Raw genomic sequence first — 24,950 nt, forward strand, 5'->3', positions numbered from 1 at the left:
GCGACCCGGGCAAGTCATCGCCCGCTCCGCGATAGCGCTCCAACGCTGTGCCGCCACCGAAGCCGAGGATCTGGCCAGTCCCAACAGGAAACGCCGCTCCAGGCCCGCTGGTAGGCCACGAGGACGGGTCGAAGGTGCTGCCCGGAGAAAAGCCGCCTCTCTGACCAGGTGGGGACTCTAAAAAGCAGTTTCCCCTTCCCCCCACATAAAAATGACTAGAGCTCCAGAACAAAACACTTTAACTAACTAAACATTAAAAAAAGAGATGAAAGAAATGGACAGCTGCAGGCTGGGCAGCCATACCATACAGGACGGCACATTTTTACAATTCTTCTCTCACACCACTGGAGTAATTGTAACTCAGCTCCTCTGTGCACGTACATCGTGGAGATCAAGAGGCTGAGAGAGGCAGTGTCAAAGGGGAATAACTTACTTTATATAGTATTTATCCCACCACATGGAAGACGTTACCTAAATACTTTGCACTGTCATACTATCAGCTATGTCTGGCTTGTTAATGTCTAGCCAGCCCAGTTAAGCTTTTAGCCTATATTGTGGTAGAAATCTATCCTGAGCACACTCAAAGTCAGTAACTCTCAGAAAGGAGAGTTAAAGTTAAAACTTAAAATTAAAATCCCAAACTAAAAATCACTTTATTTGCTGAATTATTGACTAATTTATATATTTATAAATGGTACCAATTCATAACTATGACTAACAGTGCATAATTCAACTATTATGATCATAAATCATTTCCATTTTCCTTGTCTGCCTACAATTTCTGTATCAGCCGCAGGATTATACATCACCTCAATGTTTAACCTCATGGTTCCTTCATTCTACCATTATTATCAACCCGAGGGACTAACTCCGTTTCAATGCAGAATGCAGAGGGGAAAGATGGACGAGACGATACGATAGAACTTTATTTATTCCAGGATTATTTAATTTGCCAACAGTCATAAAAAACACAAAATACATGAAACATGAAAATAAAGTGACGAATGGTAAGGCTTTGGGGATGTGCAAAGATTGAGGTGGTGGGTTCAATCTCACTCAGTCTACTCCACGACAGAAGGGGGAGGAGTTGTAAAGTTTGATAGGCACATGGAAGAAGGATCTCCTGTGGCGTTCCATCCTGCATCTTGGTGGAACCAGTCTGAAGGTTCTCCTCAGGTTGACCAGTGTGTCATGGAGGTGGTGAGCTGTATTGTCCAAGATGCTCCGCAGTTTGAGGAGCATCCTCCCTTCCAAGACCACTCCCAGGACGGAGCCAGCCTTCCAGATGAGTTTGTTTAAACTATTGGCTGCCCCAGCACATGGCAGCGAAGAAGATGGCACTGGCTACCACCGATTGATAGAACATCTGCAGCATTTCACGAAGGGGTCCAGGTAGGGTTTAACCAGGGGTCGCAGGTGAGTGAGCACCAGCCTCTCCAGGGACTTCATGATGTCTGAAGTCAGCACCCCCAATCTGTAGTCATTGTAGGAGCTGGAGCAGGTCCTCTTTGGTACAGGAACCAGGGATGTCTTCCATATCACAGGAACCCTCTCATGGCTCAGGTTCAGGTTGAAGATATGCTGTAGCGCTCCACACAACTGGCTGGCACATGCCTTGAATACCCTAGGGCGGACACCATCGGGACCTATCGCTTTGCCTGGGCGGAGTCTGCTCAGCTCATTCCTCACCTGCTCAGCCTTGATGATCGGGCTTGGCAAAGAAAGGGCAGAGGAAGTGAACCCAAGGGAATTGAGGGGGAGATACTGTTGGGGAGCAGAGGGGACGGTGGACAGAGGCCCCACCATCAAATCTATTTAAAAAAAACAGGTTTAGCTCATTGGCTCAGTACAAAAAAGGAACTGCAGATACTGGCTTACAAAAAAAAGTCACAAAATGCTGGAGTAACTCAGCAGGTCAGGTTGCATCCCTGTTGAACATGGATAAGTGACATTTCAAGTTGGGACCTTTCTGCTCTCTGACTGGCTGGGGGGGGGGGGGCGGGGGGAAGAAAGCTAGAAGAGAGGGGGAGGGAAGGACAAAGCATGCTAAGTCATTGGTCAACCCAGGCGAGGGGGGGGGTGTTTCATCAGAATCAATATGAAGGCCTAGATTATTGGCTTTCTCAGTAGTAACTTTGATCTGGAGGTCTGTTTGACAAAATATTTTTGTGCAAAGTGAAAACAAATGCAGATCAAACTGTAACAGTGGGCTGTCTGATGGAGGACATAGTGGATGGTCAGATCACCCTTGAATATTTGTATTATTTAACCATTGATTAAAGTCCACCAAAGCCTCAAACAGCTCGGCAATAAAATCCTCTATAACATAATCATTATCCTATTTTAATTTAAAAGTCATCTCCAATCATCTCATTGAAAACATGGGCAGATGATGATCTACAATAGGTAATGCTCAAAAGTTGGTCAATGCTGCCGTCGTGAAGAAAAATGTGAAAAAGTCCATTTTTAAAACAGAGAAATTGCTGTAAACATTCAGCAGGTGAAGCAGAGTTAACATTTCAGGCCAGACCTTTTGTTAAAACTGGCAAAAAGAGAACAAACAAGTTGGTTTAAATTTGCAGAGAAAGAGGGGTTAGGATAGATATAGCAGGAGGAATATCTGTGATAGGATGAGAATGGATTAAATAGATTAATTGGGACCATTAGAGAGGGAAAATATGCTTATTTATGTCATGGGTTGCCAAATACCATCTCTTCCCTGTACAGGGACCCAACTTTTTCCCTGTCGGGTCTATGGTGTTGTTGGGCCTAACATTGTGGAGCCGGCGGCGGCCTCCAACCACAACCAACCCGAGGGCTCCAGTCGCGGAGCATGCGGACTTGCCATCGCTGAGCTGGCCAACTTCGGAGCGGGGAGAGCTGTAGTGGCGCGTGGCTGCAACCCGACTTTGGACAGGAACATCGGGAGCTCGCAGGTCCCTGGTGGGAGATCGCTTTTCAGAGCTCCTGCAACGGCAACTTCTTCCGCCGGAATCGCGGGGTTTTAATGACTTGGAGTGGGGCCTAACATCGCCCGGCGTGGCTTAAACGGCCGCGGGACTTACCATCGCCCGCCGGGGGCTTTAACATCGTGAGCCCCAGTCGCCTCGACGCTGCAGTTGGACTGCTGGACCGCGAGAGAAGAACAAAGGGAGGAGATAAGACTTTTGCCTTCCATCACAGTGAGGAGGCATTGGAGATTCACTGCGATGGATGTTTGTGTTAAGTGTGTGTCTTGGTTTTTTTTGTAATGTCATGACTGCAGGAATGAAATTTTGCTCAAACCCTGTCTGTTTGAATGACAATAAAGCCATTCTATTCTAAGGAACAGTTTATAACTCTTCCATTCCTACCAACCATTCATCTTACAGCATTAACCCATTTGACTCAGCCTCACCCTATAACAAATATTCCCGGCCCTTGTTAAAGCTTCTTTGCAACATAAAACCAACCTATTTGTCTCTTTCCGATTCTGAAAAAAGGCCTCTGGACCGAAGCATTAACTTGGTTTCTCATTCCATAAATGATGCCTGATCTACTGAGTATTTTCAGCAATTCTTTGATTTTTGATTTAGATTTTGCAGTGTTTGCTGTTTTATTTATGATGTTCTTTTAAGAAAACATGAATGCCAATGCTTAACACCGAGAGGCTGTGGATGCATCTTTATTGGTATATTCATGTCCAAGATGATAGATTATCACAATTAATTAGAACGAGGACCGATAGGAATCAGGCAGGAAAGTGGAATTGAAGCCATGATAATAAACGGTGAAACAGGCTAGTAGTGTCTTATGCCTGGCTCTTAATTCTGATATCTCAGACCACATGTAGCCTTCTGTCCTTTGTTACCACTCCTCTTTTTCTCCAAATTTCTTTCCCTCCCCTCATTCTTTTTGCACTTCTTACTTCTCCTTAATACAATCTCTGCTTCGTGTGTTTGCTTAACTTCCTTCACAACTCAACCACAAAGCAGAATTGTCAACTGAACATTAATTCACCTTATACACCGAATACAACACTGATGAATGGATACCTGTAAATGCCGAGTATGTCAGAAGAGCTGTTGCACTGTTCTTGTATTGTATATATTGTTTATTATTCTGAATAAAGTTTGTTTTTTGAAACAAAGAGTTTGAACTGTGCATGGGTTCAGCTACCACACAGCAAGTAATCAGATCATCCTATCCTCACAGCAAGTAAGCCATTTGCACAGTAGATTTTCATTTATGAAATTGCCCTTAATACTTATGCCTGTAATAAAATTAGAGCATTATGACCTTTCAAGGACAGAGGCAAAAACAAAACAATCCTGACCATAAGGCACTTCGGATATACTGTGTTTGACAGCAGGGCCGCTCATGGAGTTCGAAAAGACGATAGAAGACAACAAATGCACCCTCGCAAAAATAAAATCAATCAATCCTAACCACAGCCTGCAATTTTGCCTAAAGAAAATATAGCCCAATATTACTGGAGACTTGAGACTGAAGATACTGTAATATTGAGCGACAAACTGCCAGAGGAACTCAGACTGATGGCAACCAGGGCCGGATTGACATATAAACTAGATAATCTTAAGCTTAGGGCCTCGAGATCTAGGGGTGGCCTACTCACCTCGCCGGACCTGTTGAACCTCGCCGCCCCACCGACCATCGGGACCTCCTACTCTTTGCTCGCTGACCCTGGCCACTCCACCGTCCTCCAGCAGCCCGCCGTCGCCTTACATGCAGCCCGGACTCAGATTCAGATTCAATTTTAATTGTCATTGTCAGTGTACAGTACAGAGACAACGAAATGCATTTAGCATCTCCCTGGAAGAGCGACGGGCCTCAGCACCGGGCCTGGCGTTTCCAGGCTGCAGACTCCCACTCCCCCGGGTTTGACTGCGCTGGGTTCTAGTGCTAGTCCCCCAACCCTGGTAATCTCAGTGGCTGTTCCACTGGGTCTTCCCCATTCCCCTCAAACCATGTGACCCCAGCTCTTCCCCACCCACACCTCATACCCACGACAGCCCTCATACCCCCCTACCCACTGACCACCCACCACGCCTCCACCAGACATCGCCTTGGCCTCAGTCCACTAACCTGCCTTCCTCCAGCCCCAACCCCCATTCTTGCCGTGTGTTCACCATCCACCCTGACCTCCCCCTCTCTGATACTGAACAGTCTGTCCTCCGTCCCCACCTCAATGAGTTCTGCGCCCGCCACGATTTGGAGCTCTTCTTCCCTCGCCTCCGCCTCACACCGTTCTTCCATGGGAAGGAGTCCTCGACCCCATTGATGATCCCTTTTCCCGTCTCCAACGGACCCCCTTCTCTTGGACCCCCCCTCATGGCCATTGGTACAATGATGTTTGGGGGTCACCATCCGACGTCGGAATGGGAGAACAATGGCCTACTCCTGCAACATTCTCAGTGGCTTGGACTTCCGAGTCGGCCACTTCCTACCGGAGACCGCGGCTCCCAAAGTCCACGGGCTGAGCTGGGTGGAGATTCACGCTGGCGGCCCTTGGCAAAGGGATCCCAGGGCTCCGCAATATTGAAATCAGCACGGCCTGATGCTGGGAGCTCTGCAAACCACAGTTCCGTGATGTTGAAGCAGCAAGCCCAACACTCCAGAGTTTCAAACAGCGATCCAGGTGAAGCATCGTTCGCTCCGCGGTGAATCCAATATGTATTTTAAAACCAACTGTTTAGAATGATCTAAAAGTGTCGCTGTCGGGTAGTCATGGTCCTCTAGTCGTGGGGGTGGGGGATTGGGAGGGGGTGGGGGCTCACAAGTGAAATACCTTAGGGCCTCTCTTCATCTAAATCCAGCCCTGGTGGCAACCCGATAAGTCTTCTGTCCATGTCCTCTACAGAGGCTGCCTGACCCGTTAAGTTCCTCCAGCAAATTATTGCGGCTGAAAGCTGCCGGATGGTGTTGCCTCTGATTTTAAGGGGGATGGGAGGATTCGCTGGAAGGGGGAGGGGAGGTAAAGGGTGGGGGTGTGAAACCAGGGTGGCAGTGGACTGGGAGGGGGAGGGGTGTTAGCATTCGCTGATGAGAGAGGAGTACGAGGGTGGGGAGATAGAGAGAGGGGGGTGGGAGAGGGAGGGAGAGAGAGGGAGAGAGAGAGAGAGAGGGGGGGGAGGGGGAGGGGGGGGGGGGGGGAGAGAGAGGGGGGGGAGGAGAGAGGGGAGAGAGAGAGGGGGGGGGGGAGAGAGAGAGGGTTTGGTGTAGGGGAGGGGCGTGGAGAGCCGCGGCGCGCATTGGCGAGTACGAGCCCGGGAGCAGCCGGAGCCAGATAGAAGCCAGCGGAGAGCGGACAGACAGACAGACGACCGGCCGGCATCCATCCATCCATCCACCCCGCACAGGACACCATGGCGCATGTCGACATCGAGCAGCTGAGGAGCAGGGGCGCCGGCAAGTCCATCGCTGTGTTGACCAGCGGGGGAGACGCGCAAGGTGAGACCGCCATGTCGGGGTGTTGGTCTGTCGCCCTCACCCTCGCCCTCCGTTCACAGCAAACCCTCCGCCCTACCCCGCACCAGCCGGGATAAGGGGGGGGGGGGGGGGGGGGGGGTGGCCTTGTACCTTCTTCGCAAGGTACAAGGTGCAGGAGATGGGACCAGTCTGAAGAAGGGTCTCGACTCGAAACGTCACCCATTCCTTCTCTCCAGAGATGCTGCCTGTCCCACTGAATTACTCCAGCATTTCCATCCTTCCCTCGCTGACCAGTGCCGGGCCTGGCCCTCCTCTCCTCTCCCCCCTCTCCGGTCACTAACGGACTTCCCTCGAGCCCAACGGCTGCGGCCGCCATCACAGAGACAAGCAACACACACACACACACATTGCGATCGTGCATTTATTTAAAAACCTTATTTAAAAACCTCAAGCCCCGAAAGGTGGAAACCCTTGTTTAGTGCAAGCTTGTGTTTTTTGTTTAAAGACGTGTAGCTGACCTGCATTGAATGGGCTGTAAGGGATCTGCAGCTTCCCGAGTTGCCAGTATCAAGGATGGCGACTGTGGCAGGGGAGACCACGTGGTGCGGACGTGCGTCCCTGCAGGTCGTCTCTGACGCTCCTGGCAGACAGACAGACAGACTGGCGGAAGACAAGGCACTAGGGGCACACCGTACCTGCCCTCTAAACATTTCATCCAAGGTTGCTGCATGTTCAGACCTGCCATTTTGCTCTCACTGTCTTTAAAAATTGTAGCCAGTTATTACTTGTCTCGCAGCTCCCTACTGATGAGAGATACAGCGTCCGGGGAAACAAATTAGCACATCATTGTAACATCTTAAAACATATAACTTGATTCAATAAAACCACGGCTGATCTGAACATGCTGATCAATTAATTTGCTTTTATTCAATATGTGTCGTTTTGGTTCTCTTATTAAAGATAGCATATTCAAGCATTGAGGCAGATCAGAAGAAATTCATTATTCCTGGCATTAGGGAGCTGGCGTTACATGGAGAATCATAGAGTGAGTGATACAGTGTGGAAACGGGCCCTTTGGCCCAGCTTGCCCACACCGGCCAACGATATCCCAGCTACACTAGTACCACTTGCCTGCACTTGCTCCATATCCCTCCAAACCCGTCCTATCAATGTACCTGTCTAACTGTTTCTTAAACAATGGGATAGTCCCAGCCTTGACTACCTCCTCTGGCAGCTTGTTCCATACGCCCACCACCCTTTTGTGTGAAATTGTAACCCCCTCGGATTTTTATTAAATCTTTGCCCCTTCACCTTGAACCTGTGTCCTCTGGTCCTCGATTCCTCTACTCTGGGCAAGAGACTCTGCATCTGCCCGATCTATTCTTCTCATGATTATGTACATCTCTATAAGATTCCCCCTCATCCTCCTGCACTCCATGGAATAGGCTACTACTCAACCTCTCCCTATTGCTCACACCCTCTAGTCCTGGCAACATCCTCATAAATCATTTCTGAACCCTTTCAAGCTTGACAATATCTTTCCTATAAAATGGTGCCCACAACTGAACACAATATTCTAAATGCCGTCTCATCAACGTCTTATACACTGCAACAGAGTCTGAAGAAGGGTTTTGGCCCGAAACATTGCCTTGCCTATTTCCTTCGCTCCATAGATGCTGCTGCACCCACTGAGTTTCTCCAGCATTTTTGTGTACCTATGAATGGTTATAACATGAGTTCTGTATATCTATGCACCATTTCAGTATTTAAATTTGCTGGTGTCTAGACATAGAAACATAGAAAATAGGTGCAGGAGTAGGCCATTCGGCCCTTCGAGTCTGCACCGCCATTCAATATGATCATGGCTGATCATCCAACCGTATCCTGTACCTGCTTTCTCTCCATACCCTCTGATCCCTTTAGCCACAAGGGCCACATCTAACTCCCTCTTAAATATAGCCAATGAACTGGCCTCAACTACATTCTGTGGCAGAGAATTCCAGAGATTCACCACTCTCTGTATAACATTTTTTTTCTCATCTCAGTCCTAAAAGATTTCCCCTTTATCCTTAAACTGTGACCCCTTGTTCTGGACTTCCCCCAACATCGGGAACAATCTTCCTGCATCTAGCCTGCCCAACTCCTTAAGAATTTTGTAATTTTCTATAAGATCCCCCCTCAATCTTCTAAATTCTAAAGAGTACAAGCCGAGTCTATCCAGTCTTTCTTCATATGAAAGTCCTGACATCCCAGGAATCAGTCTGGTGAACCTTCTCTGTGCTCCCTCTATGGCAAGAATGTCCTTCGTCAGATTAGGAGACCAAAACTGTACGCAATACTCCAGCTGTGGACTCACCAAGACCCTGTACAACTGCAGTAGAACCTCCCTGCTCCTATACTCAAATCCTTTTGCTATGAATGCAAACATACAATTCGCTACACCTGCATGCCTACTTTCAATGACTGGTGTACCATGACACCCACGTCTCGTTGCATCTCCCTTTTTCCTAATCGGCCACCATTCAGGTAATAGTCTACTTTCCTGTTTTTGCCACCAAAGTGGATAACCTCACATTTATCCACATTATACTGCATCTGCCATGCATTTTCCCACTCACCCAGCCTATCCAAGTCATCTTATAGCCTCCTAGCATCCTCCTCACAGCTAACACTGCCCCCCAGCTTCGTGTCATCCGCAAACTTGGAGATGTTGCATTCAATTCCCTCGTCCAAATCATTAATATATATTGTAAATAGCTGGGGTCCCAGCACTGAGCCTTGCGGCACCCCACAAGTCACTGCCTGCCATTCTGAAAAGGACCCATTAACTCCTACTCTTTGCTTCCTGTCTGTCAGCCAGTTCTCTATCCACATCAATACTGAACCCCCAATACCATGTGCTTTAAGTTTGTATACTAATCTCTTATGTGGGACTTGTCAAAAGCCTTCTGAAAGTCCAGATATAACACATCCACTGGTTCTCCCTTATCCACTCTACTAGTTACATCCTCGAAAAATTCTATAAGATTCGTCAGACATGATTTACCTTTCATAAATCCATGCTGACTTTGTCCAATGATTTCACCACTTTCCAAATGTGCTGCTATCCTATCTTTAATAACTGACTAGCAGTTTCCCCACTACCGATGTTAGAATAACTGGTCTGTAATTCCCCGTTTTCTCTCTCCCTCCCATTTTAAAAAGTGGTGTTACATTAGCTACCCTCCAATCCTATGGAACTACTCCAGAATCTAAAGAGTTTGTGAAAAATTATCACTAATGCATCCACTATTTCTGGGGCTACTTCCTTAAGTACTCTGGGATGCAGCCTATCTGGCCCTGGGGATTTATCGGCCATTAATCCATTCAATTTACCTAACACCACTTCCCGGCTAACCTGGATTTCACCCAGTTCCTCCATCTCATTTGACCCCCGTTCCCCTGCTATTTCCGGCAGATTATTTATGTTGTCCTTAGTGAATACAGAACCAAGGTAATTATTCAATTGGTCTGCCATGTCCTTGTTCCCCATGATCAATTCACCTGCTTCTGACTGCAAGGGACCTACATTTGTTTTAACTAATCTTTTTCTCTTCACATATCTATAAAAACTTTTGCAGTCAGTTTTTATGTTCCCTGCCAGTTTTCTTTCATAATCTATTTTCCCTTTCCTAATTAAGCCGTTTGTCCTCCTCTGCTGGACTCTGAATTTCTCCCAGTCCTCTGGTAGGCTGCTTTTTCTGGCTAATTTATATGCTTCATCTTTTGTTCTGATACTATCCCTGATTTCCCTTGTTATCCACGGATGCACTACCTTCCCTGATATATTCTTTTCCCAAACTGGGATGAACAATTGTTGTAGTTCATCCATGCAGCCTTTAAATGCCTTCCATTGCATACTCTGCATCTCAGTACCCATTGTAAATCGGTACTGAGCCTGTGAATATGGAGCAGTCCTGAGGGTTTGTTATATTCAAGGGCTTATAAGTGTAGTGTCATTTTTGCTCGGTGATTTTAATTGATGTCCTTTAGGCATTCGAGCATTTTTGTATATACAACAACTGCTGTCACTTTTATGTAATTGCTTATACACAGAAGTGATTTACTTTTGCAATAACAAGTTTCAATGCTATTTCTCTATATGTCATCGATCCTTTCAATTTTTTTTAGGCTGTCTCTACAAAACCAGATAATTTAAGAATGTTTATAGGGGCTTGACATTCACATTCTATTGTCTCAAGAAATAGAATGAAACCTGTACAAAAACCTTGCGAGACCTTTGTCAACCAGCATTTGTGGTTCCTTCTGTTTAACTTGTTTAACATTTTTATTATCGAAGTATAGAAGTTGGGATGTAATGTTAAAATTGTACAAGGCATTGGTGAGGCCAATTCTGGAGTATGTTGTACAATTTTGGTCGCCAAATTATAGGAAAGATGTCAACAAAATAGAGAGAGTACAGAGGAGATTTACTAGTTGCCTGGGTTTCAGAAACTAAGTTACAGAGAAAGGTTGAACAAGATAGGTCTTTATTCTTTGGAGCGCAGATGATTAAGGGGGGACTTGATAGAGGTCTTTAAAATGATGAGAGGGATAGACAGAGTTGATGTGGATAAGCTTTTTCCATTGAGAGTAGGGAAGATTCAAACAAGAGGACATGTTTTGACAATTGAGGGACAGAAGTTTAGGGGTAGCATCAGGGGGAACATCTTTACTCAGAGAGTAGTAGCTGTGTGGAATGAGCTTCCAGTGGAAGTGGTGGAGGCAGGTTCGATTTTATCATTTAAAAATAAATTGGATAGGTAAATGGACGGAAAAGGAATGGAGCGTTATGGTCTGAGTGCAGGTAGATGGGACTAAGGGGGAATAAGTGTTCGGCACGGACTAGAAGGGCCGAGATGGCCTGTTTCCGTGCTGTAATTGTTATATGGTTATCAGATCTACTTATTATTTTTATTATCAGATATCAGATCTACTTTTCTTCACATCAATTGATCTTTTCTAATCAAACAATTATTTGCTGCCTTTTTGGGATATGTGAAAATATGACTTGTTTCCACTCTAGACCAATTGATTCTGAAGCAGTTAAGTTCTTTTTTAGGGTAATGCTTGCTCACTCTGGATTAATTAACACAAGCAGGGTCTCTGTACCATCTAAGCTAAAACTTTTATAGTATAAACATCTCCAATACATAACACATGGCCTTCTAAACAACAAAAGCTTTCCTTTGCCTCCACCTACACTCCACCAAACCTTTTCCAGTTGTCTTGGCCAGACCCAATTTAAATCCATGAAACACTGCAGATGCAGGAATCTTGAACAAAAAATAACGTGCTGGAGGAACTCAGCGGGTCAGGCAGCATCTGTGGGGGGAATTGACGAATGACGTTTTGGGGTAATGGTACAATATAATATTTATATCAAATCCTGATCCGTTAATTTCATCATGGCCTACTTTTGTGGTGCCATTCATAACTTCATGATGTCAAGAGCAACAAAGTAATTTTGAAATACAATTGTTGTTCCAATGCAGTCAGCCTCTTTATGCTCCAGAAAGTCTGACAAAACAGCAATGTGATAAATAACAGATCGTCTCTTTTAGAGGAGTCTGATCATGGGATCAATATTTGGCCAGGATAATGAGGAGGAATTCTCTCTGAAAGTATAAACAGAGTTTAGATGTAACATCTGAATACCACCATGACCAGTTCTGTACTGACGTGACACTGCTTTAAATTCCATGCAGGTCTGTGCAATGGTCCTTGAACATTGTTTTTTCCGCAAGTGCTTCAAATGGAGGCAGATTTGATGCCACAGTGTCTTCTAATCGGCCAAAACAACAATTGAAATTTTTATTAATGTGATAGTTTTACAAATCGGGTCAATTTTATCTTGTAAAAATATAATAAACTCAAACTCTTTATCTATTTTTCAATTAATTTCCAATAAGACAGTAAAATTCCTACAAAATTCCTTCATTCCTACTCGATGGGTATTTTCATTAACTCCACTAATTTTACCTTCCCCAATTTTCTCCTTATGCCCTACCTCAAACATAGTATTTGAAAAATATTGAGAAACAAGAAGTTCAAGTAACAAGTGAATTGTTGTGTGGAAATACTCTATTAAGAGACAGAGGCCAATGATTCTGTAACATTAAGTAATAAATAAAAAGTAAAGAACATTATAGGATTAAAATTATTCAAAGCTTCTGAAAAGAATTGACTTTGCCATGATATGCAATATCTTCCTCCCAAATCGATGGGTTTAAAGAACTTAAACTTTGTGGGTATCACAAACCAAAACCTAGCTATCTGGTTGGTATTGAGGTTTACTTAGGACCAGATTACACAATTACAGAGTGTAGAGACGTTGCAAATCCAGGTGAAATCAGATGTGTACTTTAATGTTATGCCATTGTGTATCTCTTTGCCTGTTCCCATTATTCCCATTGGCACCAGCCTATAAATGGCTTCACCCCTCAGTAAAACTCACTGGAAGCGCTGAAGGACCAAATCCATTGTATTTTAATGAAACCCTAGTTGAAGACATTATTTTCGCTCTGAGTTTGAATTGATCTCTGCACAACAATTATTCTTGTTATTTTGTGATCAATTAAATACTTTCTACGGTAAAGGTATTCTAGATATAGGATAATGCATTGGTTGCAGATGCAGTTATAGTTGAGCTGTGAAAATATTCTGTAAGTAGTCTTTCAGCGTTGGAAAGAGTGCTGAGGTGTGAAATTTTAATTATAGCTTGCATATCTGCAATACCCTCTATAAAAATAACTGGGGGGAAAAAATCATTTTTTCAGTTGGCACAATTTCAGCTGTTAGGGGACTGAAAATAAAATTGAGAGCACGTATTTAGTTAGAGTTGTCCAGGAGCATTTTGCATGAAACCCAAAAACATTTTAATTAGCGTCATCCATTCATAACGTCATGAGTGATAGGAGTAGAATTAGGCCATTCGGCCATAAGTCTACTCCGCCATTCAATCATGGCTGATCTGTCTCTCCCTCCTAACACTATTCTCCTGCTTTCTCCCCATAGCCTCCGACACCTGTACTAATCAAAAATCTATTCATCTCTGCCTTAGAAATATCCACTGACGGCCACTACAGCCTTCTGTGGCAAACAAATCCACAGATTCACCACCCTCTGACTACAGAAATTTCTCCTCATCACTTTCCTAAACGAACGTCCTTTCATTCTGAGGCTATGACCTCTAGTCCTGGACTTTCCCACTAGTGGAAACATCCTCTCCACATCCACTCTATCCAAGCCTTTCACTATTCTGCATGTTTTAATGAGGTCCCCACTCATTCTTCTAAACTCCAGCGAGTACAGGCCCAGAGCCAACACACGCTCATCATAGGTTAAATTCCTTCTCTCCAAAGATGCTGCCAGCATTTTGTGTGTATCTTACCTAAAGATCACTTGGATTTCTTCTGATCACTTGGATTTTCTCAATTGCCTTTGGAATGTCATTAAAGCATCAGCTGAGATCATGAGATAAAAATGCAACAGATGAAGTACATTTAAAATATATTGATTAAGGCTTTATATCTCGTTTAAATGAATTCCTGTGTAGTGGCAATGATAATTGTAATGTGTCTCAACTCAGTTGATCATAAACCATTCAGTCCCGTTGTCAGCTGTTTCCTCATTCACAGACCACAGTCTATCCGTATTGGTGGAAATGTGTCATCCTCGATAACAATCAGTACAGGAGCACCTCAAGGCTGCGTGCTCAGCCTGCTGTACTCTATACTCATGACTGCATAGCAGACATAGTGCGAACTCCATCATCAAGTTCGCCGTCGACACCACTGTTGTGGGACGTATCACTGATGGGGACGAGTCAGAGTATAGAAGTGAGATCGATCGATTGACCAAATGTTGCCAGCACATTAACCTGGCTCTCAACACCAGCAAAACCAAGGAACTGATTGTGGACTTCGGAAGGGGTAGGACGGGGCCCCACAGTCACTGTTTATATCAACGGGTCGAAGGTGGAAAGGGTCAAGAACTTCAAATTCCGAAGATCTCTCCTGGTCCCAGAACATTGATGCAATCATAAAGAAAGCACATCAGCGCCTCTACTTCCTGAGAAGATTACGGAGAGTCGGTATGTCAAGGAGGACTCTCAAACTTCTACAGGTGCACAGTAGAGAGCATGCTGACCTGTTGCACCAGTTGGCTTGGTACGGCACCCTGAGCGTCCAGGAGCGGAAAAGGCTGCAAAAAGTTGTAAACACTGCCAGTCCATCATCGGCTCTGACCTCCCTACCATCCGAGGGAATCTATCGCAGGCGCTGCCTCAAAAAGGCTGCCAGCATTATCAAGGACCCACACTCATCTATCCGCTGCCATCAGGTAGAAGGTACAGGAGCCTGAAATCTGCAACATTCAGGTTCAGGAACAGCTTCTTTCCCACAGCCATCAGACTGTTAAACACAACTTCAAACAAACTATGAACTATAACAGCCTATTGCACTTTATCTGTGTATTTATGTGTGTGTATATATATTCTATGGTATATGGTCACACTGATCTGATCTGTATATATGCCTAAAATATTCTGTTGTGCTGCAGCAAGTAAGAATTTCATTGTCCTAACTGGGACACATGACAATAAACTCACTTGACTTGACTTGAATGAGCTCTTCATTCCTACTCAACTTGTCCTTTCCCATGCATATTTTATTTTTCAACTATATATCGTTCCTTCTGAAATTTAGGCACACGGAACTGCAGATGCTGTTTTACAAAAAAAGACGCTCCTTGCTGGAGTAACTCAGCGGGTCAGACAACATCGGTAGCGAATATGGATAATCGATGTTTCATGTTGAGACCCTTCTTCAGACTTTCAACTCCTAGTCCCCCATTTCCTCAGCTTTACCTTGGATGTCCAGCCCCTTTACACCTCCATCCTCCCTCTACTAACATTCACCTGGCCCTCAACAACTTCTCTAATTCCCCTCACTATCTTCATTAAAGGTGTGCATTCACTTGGGTGCCCACCTTTAATGTGGGCACTCACTTGGTATGCCTCCAGATATGCCTGCATTTTTGTTGGTTACGTTGAATAAAACGTACACCAGCACTGTCCTCCAACTCTTTCTCCACTACGTCGCGATTGCACCTGTGCAGAACCCTTTGATTTAATTAACTTTATCAAAAGTCGCCTTTCCATATTCTCCAGAGATGCTGCTGACCCACTGTTACTCCAGAACTTTATGTCTCTTTCCGAAATTTGTTTCTGTCATCTCTTTAGGCACGGAATTTCAGATCTTCACTCCTGCTACAAAAACATCTCACTTTTCCCCTCAGACATCCCTGCCCCCTTCCTTTTACGAGTTGTGTGATCTGGTTACTGCACTCCCAGGAGGCGTAAATTGTTTCATATTTACTCTGTCTTAAATATCTCATTGTTTTAAGCACCGTTATTAATTCTTCCTTTCAGATTTTCTGGTCTAACTACATGTTGTAATCTACAGGTATGAATGCTGCCGTGCGAGCAGTAGTACGGATGGGGATCTATGTGGGCGCTGATGTTTATTTTGTGTATGAGGTTAGTGTCACTGTTGGCCTAGATGTCTAATATTGAGGATTTGAGCCATATCAGGAAGGTTTCCATCCTATTATCTTGCTTTATTTGACTACTCACTTGTTTACAATGAACTTTGGTGCTCTGGCCTTGGTCTCTAACTTTTTGCATGCCATTTTATTTTGTAAGGAAGAAAAGCAGATTAAAACAGATACGGTGCTCTCCATAATGTTTGGGCCAAAGACACATAATTTATTGATTTGCCTTTGTACTCCACAATCTGCACATTGTCAGATTTTATTAAAGGGTGTTTTTACACATTTTGGTTTCACCATGTAGAAATTACAGCTGTGTTTATACACAGTCGTCGTCGTCGTGTGTGTCGTCCCCCCCCCCCCCATTTCAGGGCATCATCATGTTTGGGACACGTGGCTTCACAGGTGTTTGTAATTGCTCAGGTGTGTTTAAATGCCTCCTTAATGCAGGTATAGGAGAGCTCTCAACACCTAGTCTTTCCATCACCTTTGGGAAATGTTATTGCTGTTTATCAACATGAGGGCCAAAGTTGTGCCAATGAAAGTCAAAGAAGCCATTATGAGTGAGAAACAAGAATAAAACTGTTAAAGATATCAGCCATACCTTAGGCTTACCAATGTTTGGAACATCATTAAGAAGAAATAGAACACTGGTGAGTTTACTAATCGCAAAGAGACTGACAGGCCAAGGAAGACCTCCACAGCTGATGACAGAAGAATTCTCTCTATAATAAATAAAAATCCCCAAACACCTGTCTGACAGCTCAGATACACTCTTCAAGATTCAGGTGTGGATTTGTCAATGACCACTATACGCAGAAAACCTCATGAACAGAAATACAGAGGCTACACTGCAAGATGCAAACCATTGGTTAGCTGCAAAAATAGATGGGCAGGTTATAGTTTGCCAAGAAGTGCTTAAACGAGCAACTACAGTTCTGGAAAAAAGTCTTGTGGACAGATGAGAATAAGATTAACTTAGATCAGAGTGATGGCAAGAGCAAAGTATGGAGGAGAGAAGGAAGTGCCCAAAATCCAAAGCATACCACTTCATCTGTGAAACACGGTGGTGGAGGTGTTATGGCCTGGGCATGTATGGCTGCTGAAGGTACTGGCTCACTTATCATCATTGATGATACAACTGCTGATGGTAGTAGCATAATGAATTCTGAAGTATATAGATATATCCTATCTACTCAAGTTTAAACAAATGCCTCAAAACTCATTGGCCGGCGGTTCATTCTACAGCAAGACAATGATCCCAAACATGCTGCTAAAGCAACAAAGGAGTTTTTCAAAGCTAAAAAATGGTCCATTCTTGAGTGGCCAAGTCAATTGCCCGATCAGAACCCAATTGAGCATGCCTTGTATCAGGGTTGCCAACTCTCACGCTTTGAGCATGAGAATCACGCCCTCAAGTAAACTCTCACGCCCTCTCAGTCGCTCACTGCAGCTTCGGCCATGGAGCACTCCGGACAGTGCGAGTGTCCCGGGCCGTCGGTGGCGTCAGAAGCACCGCTGCCGCGAGAGTCTCTGTGCCGAAGGGACAGACTCTCAAAGGGAGGTGGAGAGAGAGAGGGGGGAAGAAGACAGGGGGGAGAGACAGAGGGGGGGGGGGTGAATGGAGAGAGAGAAGAAGTAGGGGGGACAGTGAGTGGGGAGAGGGGGGGGAAGAGAGAATGGGGGGTGAGAGAGGGGAAGAAGGAGGGGGGGGTAAAAGTGAGGGGCAAAGAGAGAGAGGAGATAGAGAAAGAGAGGGGAGAGAGAGCAGGGGGGAGAGTGAGGTGGGAGGGAGATATGGGGGAGTGAGAGAGGAAAGAGGGGGAGTGTAGAGAGGGAGGGGGAGAAGGGAGGGGAGAGAGAAGAAGGGGGGGAGAGAGAGAGTTAGGGGAAGAGAGGGGAGGGGCAGAGAGAGGGGTGAGAGGAGAGAGAGAGGGAGAAAGGGGAGAGATAGAGGGGGAGAGAGAGAGGGGGGTTGAGAGGAGAGAGAGTGCATCCTGGAGGACAACCAGTGGCTGCTGGAAGTAAGTACCAAGCACTGGGTAGAAACGGTGGAAGATAGTGGACTTCAAATGGGGGTGGTTGGAGAAAGCATCCTGCTTGCCTGCTAGATTTTCACTTACTGTAACTGCAGGAAAAATGTTCCCGATGTTGGGGGCATTCAGAACCATGGGTCACAGTTTAAGAATAGGGGGGGGGGGGGGGGGGGCAGTTAGGACTGAGATGGAGGACAAACTTTCTTCACGCAGAGAGTTGTGAATCTGTGGAATTCTCTGCCACAGAAGGCAGTGCAGGCCAATTCACTGGATGTTTTCAAGAGTTAGATTTAGTTCTTGGGGCTAACAACATCAAGGGATATGGGGAAAAAACAGGAAAGAGGTACTGATTTTAGATGAATAGCCATGATCATATTGAATGGCAGTGCTGGCTCGAAGGGCCGATGGCCTATTCCTGCACCTATTTTCTATGTTTCTATGCTTGAGTATATGGCAATAAAACTCGATCACTTGATTTTGAAGCATTCATGCATGGTGGAGGTATAATGTAGTCATAGAGTGATACAGTGTGAAAACAGGCTTTTCGGCACAACTTGCCCACATCCGCCAACATGTCCCAGCTATGCTACCAGCTTTTGATCCATACCTCCAAACTTGTCCTATCCATGTATCAGTAACTTTTTCTTAAATGTTGGGATGGTCCCTGCCTCAACTACCTCCTCTGGCAGCTCGTTGCATACACCCGTCACCCTTTGTGTGGATAAAGTTACCCCTTAAAAAGTTTCCTCTTAAATATACTTCATACAAAAAACATTGAAATCATACTTCTACAGTGCACTAAAACATGATTTTAATACATCAAATCCGTCGGGCTTGGTCTCTTGCAATTTCTTACTCCCAACTCTCACCCAATGTTGGCAGCCCTGCTTATATGCTGGAGAGAAAACTGAAGGTGACTAGACCCCAAAACATGCAGCAGCTAAAGATGGCTGCAATACTGGCCTGGCAGTGCATCACCAGAGAAGACACCCAGCAACTGATGATGTCCATAAATTGCAGACTTCAAGCAGTCATTGCACGCAAAGGATATGCAACAAAATACTAAACATGACTACTTTCATTTACATAACATTGCTGTGTCCAAAACATTATGATGCCCTGAAATGGGGGGACTATGTATAAACACAGCTGTAATTTCTACAAGGTGAAACCAACATGCATAAAAATTGCCTTTATTAAAATCTGACAGTGTGCACTTTAACCACATGTGATTTTTTTTTTTTGTATTACAAATCTCAAATTATGGAGTACAGAGGCAAATAGATTAATGATGGCTCTTTGTCCCAAACATTACGGAGGGCATTGTATGCGTTTCAGGACATTAGCCCCATACCATTTTATGTGTGTTTACTCGTTATTCAGTGCTTTTCTCTGACCAATAACTCTGGCATTTTGACTACACTCAAAGATAGGCCCAGAATGCTTGTGTTTTTGGCAGAATATTCAACTCTAATCCTGTTGTTACACGGACATTTGTCTCTAGGCAGGCTGCCAAAGAAACAATTGAGAATGAGTACTTGTGTTTATCTGTACACTAATAGCCACATTTACTGGTAATGTTTTGAGAGTGAAGTGCTTATGGACAGGCTATAGAATTATTTTTTTTCGCTTTCCATCCTTTGTTTTAGTCATGTAGATTTAAAACACACTTCTGGTATCTGAACTTTCATGCAGTCAACAGTTCACTTGGATTAATGTCCTTAATTCCTTCATAAATTAAAAAACTTAATTTCATCTTGATGCTTGAAACAAATACCATATTCCCAGTTTCAGCTAGCCGTTCACTTTCTTAACTTCAGAACAATTTAAATAGTTCACGCTTAGTTTGCTATCTAGTAAGTTGTTACAGATTTTAACAAACTGTATTATTTGAAAAGTAATCTTCTATAACATGTTTGCCTTTCCCATGTTGAATTTAGTCCTGTTATATTCCCAATTTTTGGTTGAAATTGAGTGTTGCAATCTGGCTAGGGATTTTTATTTTCACTAACAGGGGCAAGCATTCAGCATCTTCCCAGAAAACTCTACGAAAAGGAAAACTGTTTTATTTGTTCTTTGGCCATGAAGCTCTGGAGTTACTCATGGGAACTTGAGCTATCACTGAAACTCACAAAGTGAGTCAAAAGCAATTAGGATTTATATGCCTTTGTTACAGGAGTACAACCTCCCGAGGAAGTGTACAAACTGAATTTGACATCAAGCATCACAGGGAATATTAGTAGGAAAGAACTGCAGATGTTGGTGTAAATCGATGGTAAACACAAAATGCTGGAGTAACTCAGCGGGACAGGCAGCATCTCTGGTGAGAAGGAATGGGTCACATTTCGGGTCGAGACCCTTCTTCAAACTGATGTCAGGGGAGTGGGCGGGTCAGAGATAGAATGCAGTCGGAGACAGTAAAACTGGTGGGAGAACTGGGGAGGGGATGGAGAGAGAGGGAAGAGAGAGGGAAAGCAAGGGCTACCTGAAGTTAGAGAAGTCAATATTCATACTGCTGGGGTGCAAGCTACCCAAGCGAAATGTGAGGTGCTGTTCCTCCAATTTGCACTGGGCCTCACACTGACAATGGAGGAGGCCCAGGACAGAAAGGTCAGATTGGGAATGGGAGGGACAGTTAAAGTGCTGAGCCACCGGGAGATCAGTTAGATTAAGGTGGGCTGCGCTGAGTTGTTCAGCTAAACGATCGCCGAACCTGCGCTTGGTCACGCCGATATACAGGAGTTGGCACCTGGAACAGTGGATACAGTAGATGAGGTTGGAAGAGGTGCAAGTGAACCTCTGCCTCACGTGAAAAGACTGTTGGGGTCCTTGGATAGAGTCCTCCTTCCCAGTTCTCCCACCAGTCTTACTGTCTCCAACTACATTCTATCTCTGTCCCGCCCGCACCCCTGACATAAGTCTGAAAAAGAGTCTTGACCCAAAACGTCACCCATTCCTTCTCTCCGGAGATGCGGCCTGTCCTGCTGAGTTACTCCAGCACTTTGAGATTTGTAATATAAAAAATCACATGTGGTTAAAGTGCATACTGTCAGATTTTAATAAAAGCCAATCTTAGGACAGGTCGGTCAAAGAGATGGCTTGAAAGAATCTACTTGAATGGAGAAACAAACGAGCAGGTTTATGGACTTTGCAGCAGGAAGTATGGTTACCAATGGAGGGGCAAGGACACCTAGGGATTCTCAAATATCTAACAGGTTTGTCTTTGCTTTGCAGGGTTACGAAGGGCTTGTTGGTGGTGAGCAGTACTTGAAATTAGCAGAATGGGACAGCGTTTCCAATATCATCCAACTTGTAAGTAATAGACATTTCGTCATTCTGTTCCATAGGTCTTGCACAAGAAGATTCTGGTTTAGAAAATATAGTTAAATGTAATCCCTCCAGTCAAATATTTTTAACATTTGTGTTAGATATGTGTTGTTCACTTTCACCTCTACTGTAAACCAGAGAGCAGACCTGTAGCTACAACACTAATCCTTGTCTGAGGAATCCACACTCAAATTTAAGATGAGTTACTCCTGTGAGATATTATACAAGTCTTGGTTACAGCCAAGCTTTCCAGCACTATCTTATCCACTTTTACTGCATCTTGGAGATCATATTTTGTACATTTGAAAGTATGATTGTACATACGTGGACATCTCTCTTAGTATCGCCACCTGATTGCAATCGCACCTTTCAAATGATGTTCTCTCTCCAATAATCAAACTGAGCCCAGGAACTTCTCAGAATTACACAGCATTCGTTGCTTAAATTGGCAGCATATCTTGAGGAAGGAAATTGTGGAGCAAAGGCACGTTTGCCTCAAATCAAACTGCTGAAGGCTGTGGCTGTCTTTAGACTCCATCCAGATAGGATGTTTTACTAACCATTTTCCAATAAGCTAACTTTGGCAGCCGTGCGGAATGTTTTTGCATAACTTGACCTATGACAGACACTGTAGCTGCCAGAAGCTGTAATCGTTGGACAGTGAGTGAAATGACCTGTGAGTGCAGAAATCATTGTGATTAGTCTGATGTTCTCACAGTACAGGTGGTCTGCATGGTTAGCAGTTGGAGAATTTAACCCAGCTAAATGATGAAAGGGATGGGAGAAATAGTTCCTTGATGGTTGAGCTGAAATCTTGTTGGATTTCAGGTTGGATTTAAAAAAAAAAAAATTTGAATTACTTGCTCACGTTTTTTTTAACCATATATGTTATAGGTATCCTTCTTTCTGTACAAATTGTCATCTATCTGCCCCAGGTTGCATTCATAGTGAAATGTCATCATTTTCACGTAGTGATGGAGTGCCATCAATGGTAAGATCGTTCTGTTTCTGGCATTGGTTGCTTGTGCCATTGCAACATTGTAGCAAATGGGGGATTTGTTTGGTGTTGGGTGCAGGAGGGATTTGGAGGTGGGTTGTGAGAAAGAATGCTGCTTGTGGAACATGATGATTGTGTCTGCAACCCACTGCTGCTGCTTCCATTAACTGCAAATGGTTGGCTCATCATTTTATGCTAGAAACTATTCAATATAGAATAGTTAGCAAGCTTTATTTAACCAACATGACCAAAGCCATTCACACAATTGTTATTACCATGCCAATACATTTAATTAGTGCTGTTTATTGTTATTTGTTGCTTGGCCAGAGGAATCATTGTGCTCGGGAGATAATGGACAGATTGTGTTTATCGTAGTTTATTTGTAATTTCCGTTTTAATGTCCGTCCTACTGTCTTTGGGCATCATGTCTCAAATTAGCATGTATCTGTGTGGAATGATATCCAATCCCCATTGCTTGTCCATTCCAAACAGCTGCCTCTGTGAGACTTGCATCAACATGTCTGGAAAATGCTTTGAGATTCTTGGGGAAGGGGACAGTGGGGTGGGGGATAGTTGGTGTGAGGGTGGGCAGTGTAAGATAATCATCACTTAAGGAGCATGCCAATATAGTCCATGGCTCCAGCCTCACATTCTAGTGCCAAAACCTGGAGGTTGACTACATTTAAAGGACTGTGAGGCTAAGACAGCATCTGTTGTCCAATTTGAACCTGTCTGAAAGATTTCTGGCGTCAGCGTAGAAGAATCAAGAAGTAACCCTCCCCAATAAGGCACTCCATGGATGGACTTAAACTGTCAGAAATGGCCAGTGTGTTAACAAAAATAATGGCATTAGAACGTACATTTGTTTAAGGGAGACAAACATATTGTGTTGGCAAAATCAGTGAGTGAACTTTGACAGTATTATTAAACACTTGAACAGTGGTGGGAGGAATGCAGTAGGAATGCAGCTGTTGATAGTGGCCCGTTCTAAAGTCTGAACAATTAAAATAGCAAAGCCAGGATTGAAAGGGCAGATCAGATAGAGGGAGGTGCATGGAAAAAGGGTGAGGAATCCAGAGGGAAAAGCAAACTTAAAATGTACACATTAAGATGAACAATAGTAGATGGTCATTTTTGTTTTTATGAAAATATTTTTTATACGTATGTACAGAAAGATATACATTTATTGAAGACAAGAAGGTTCAGGAAGAAAATTAAAGTAGATGTAGAAACTTGTCTCAAAATGGATTCTGAAACTGAGAAGTCACAAGCACACTGAACAAGCCTTCCAGTTATTCCATGAGAAACCCATGCTGCCTATTTAGGCTCCAGAATTGGTAGCGCAATCTGAGATGGTGATCAGTATCTTGCAAAAGATACTAGAGACTAGGCTTAATATAATCAAGACTAGCTTTTAACATCCATTGATTTCCTTTTGCATGAGCCTGATTAGCTTTCAATGCATCCTCAACAAATGAACATTCATACCCAAAGCCATAGTAGCGCATGGGCAAGTCTCAGTAGAATCTTTCCTTTCTCTGGTGGACAGGGTGGAACTATCATTGGCAGTGCCCGGTGCAAGAGTTTCCGCACCCGAGAAGGACGCCTGGCAGCAGCTTACAACTTAGTCCAACATGGCATCAACAACCTGTGCGTGATTGGGGGTGATGGCAGTCTAACTGGGGCCAATATCTTCCGGGCTGAGTGGAGTGACCTGCTGGCAACTCTTGTTCAAGAGGGTAGGTGCTACATCTATTATCTTGACTGCTACTAAAACCTGAAAAATGAATTGCCAGCTGAAAAATGTACTGGACTTTTCTAATATTAACTAGCAATTCTGCGCAGTATTATCAACATTTCTCAGTCTAAATCCAACAATTTTTTTGTGATTGCCCCAGGCAATTAATCATTAGATGTTGGTATTATTGAGCACTGCTGGAGATAGTAACTTGAAGGGGTAGGAGAATCTGGGCAGCTTAATCCATACTCTCCATCACACCATCTGGATAACTGTGTGGGGGGGGGGGGGGGGGGGGATTTTATAATTTGAGGAACAGGGCATCTATTGTAAATTAGATTGAGAGCTCCACATGTTTCTTGCTTATCTTGTGTAGTATGGGGGAACATTTTGAGGTGGCATGAAAGGATATTGAAGTGGGAGGCATCGGGTTTTATTCTGTATAGGGGCTATGTAAATACCAGAGTGCCAAATTATCCTATTTGGAGAGCACCAAGTGCTCAGAGTAAATCAAAGGATGGGCTTCGGAGGACGGGACTTCTTGGATTATTATCTCTGGATTTTTCGCTTGAGAGATTGAATCATGGTGAAGTGGCCCGGGAAAGAGCAATTTCTTGTCATGGGACACTGGCAACAGTTTTGAGTTAGGAATGTACACAATTGAATGGATGGGCCGAATGGCCTAATTCTGCTTGTATCGCTTACGACCTTATGCACATGAAGGTATCCATTTGAACTGGATCATGATTGCTATCCAAGCAAAAAGGATAAAAAGACTGATATGGGTTCTTTAAACTAGTAAATGCTGGGGAATGGAGCACACTACCTCACA

The 24,950-nt window shown here is 44.2% G+C and overlaps 1 protein-coding gene across 1 annotated transcript in view; it reads left to right on the plus strand.

Annotated features, from left to right (window-relative positions):
• The first annotated feature begins 6,282 nt into the window (after nt 1-6,282).
• LOC129698900 (ATP-dependent 6-phosphofructokinase, liver type-like) overlaps nt 6,283-24,950 on the plus strand; it is a 53,885-nt gene continuing 35,217 nt past the window's right edge. The window contains exons 1-4 of the mRNA XM_055638317.1: nt 6,283-6,450; nt 15,936-16,009; nt 21,291-21,368; nt 23,930-24,119. Coding sequence (XP_055494292.1) covers nt 6,366-6,450; nt 15,936-16,009; nt 21,291-21,368; nt 23,930-24,119 — 427 coding nt within the window. The 5' untranslated portion in view covers nt 6,283-6,365. The remainder of the gene's footprint in view (nt 6,451-15,935; nt 16,010-21,290; nt 21,369-23,929; nt 24,120-24,950) is intronic.

This window comes from Leucoraja erinacea, chromosome 7 (assembly GCF_028641065.1).
Source record: "Leucoraja erinacea ecotype New England chromosome 7, Leri_hhj_1, whole genome shotgun sequence".
NCBI lineage: Eukaryota > Metazoa > Chordata > Chondrichthyes > Rajiformes > Rajidae > Leucoraja > Leucoraja erinaceus.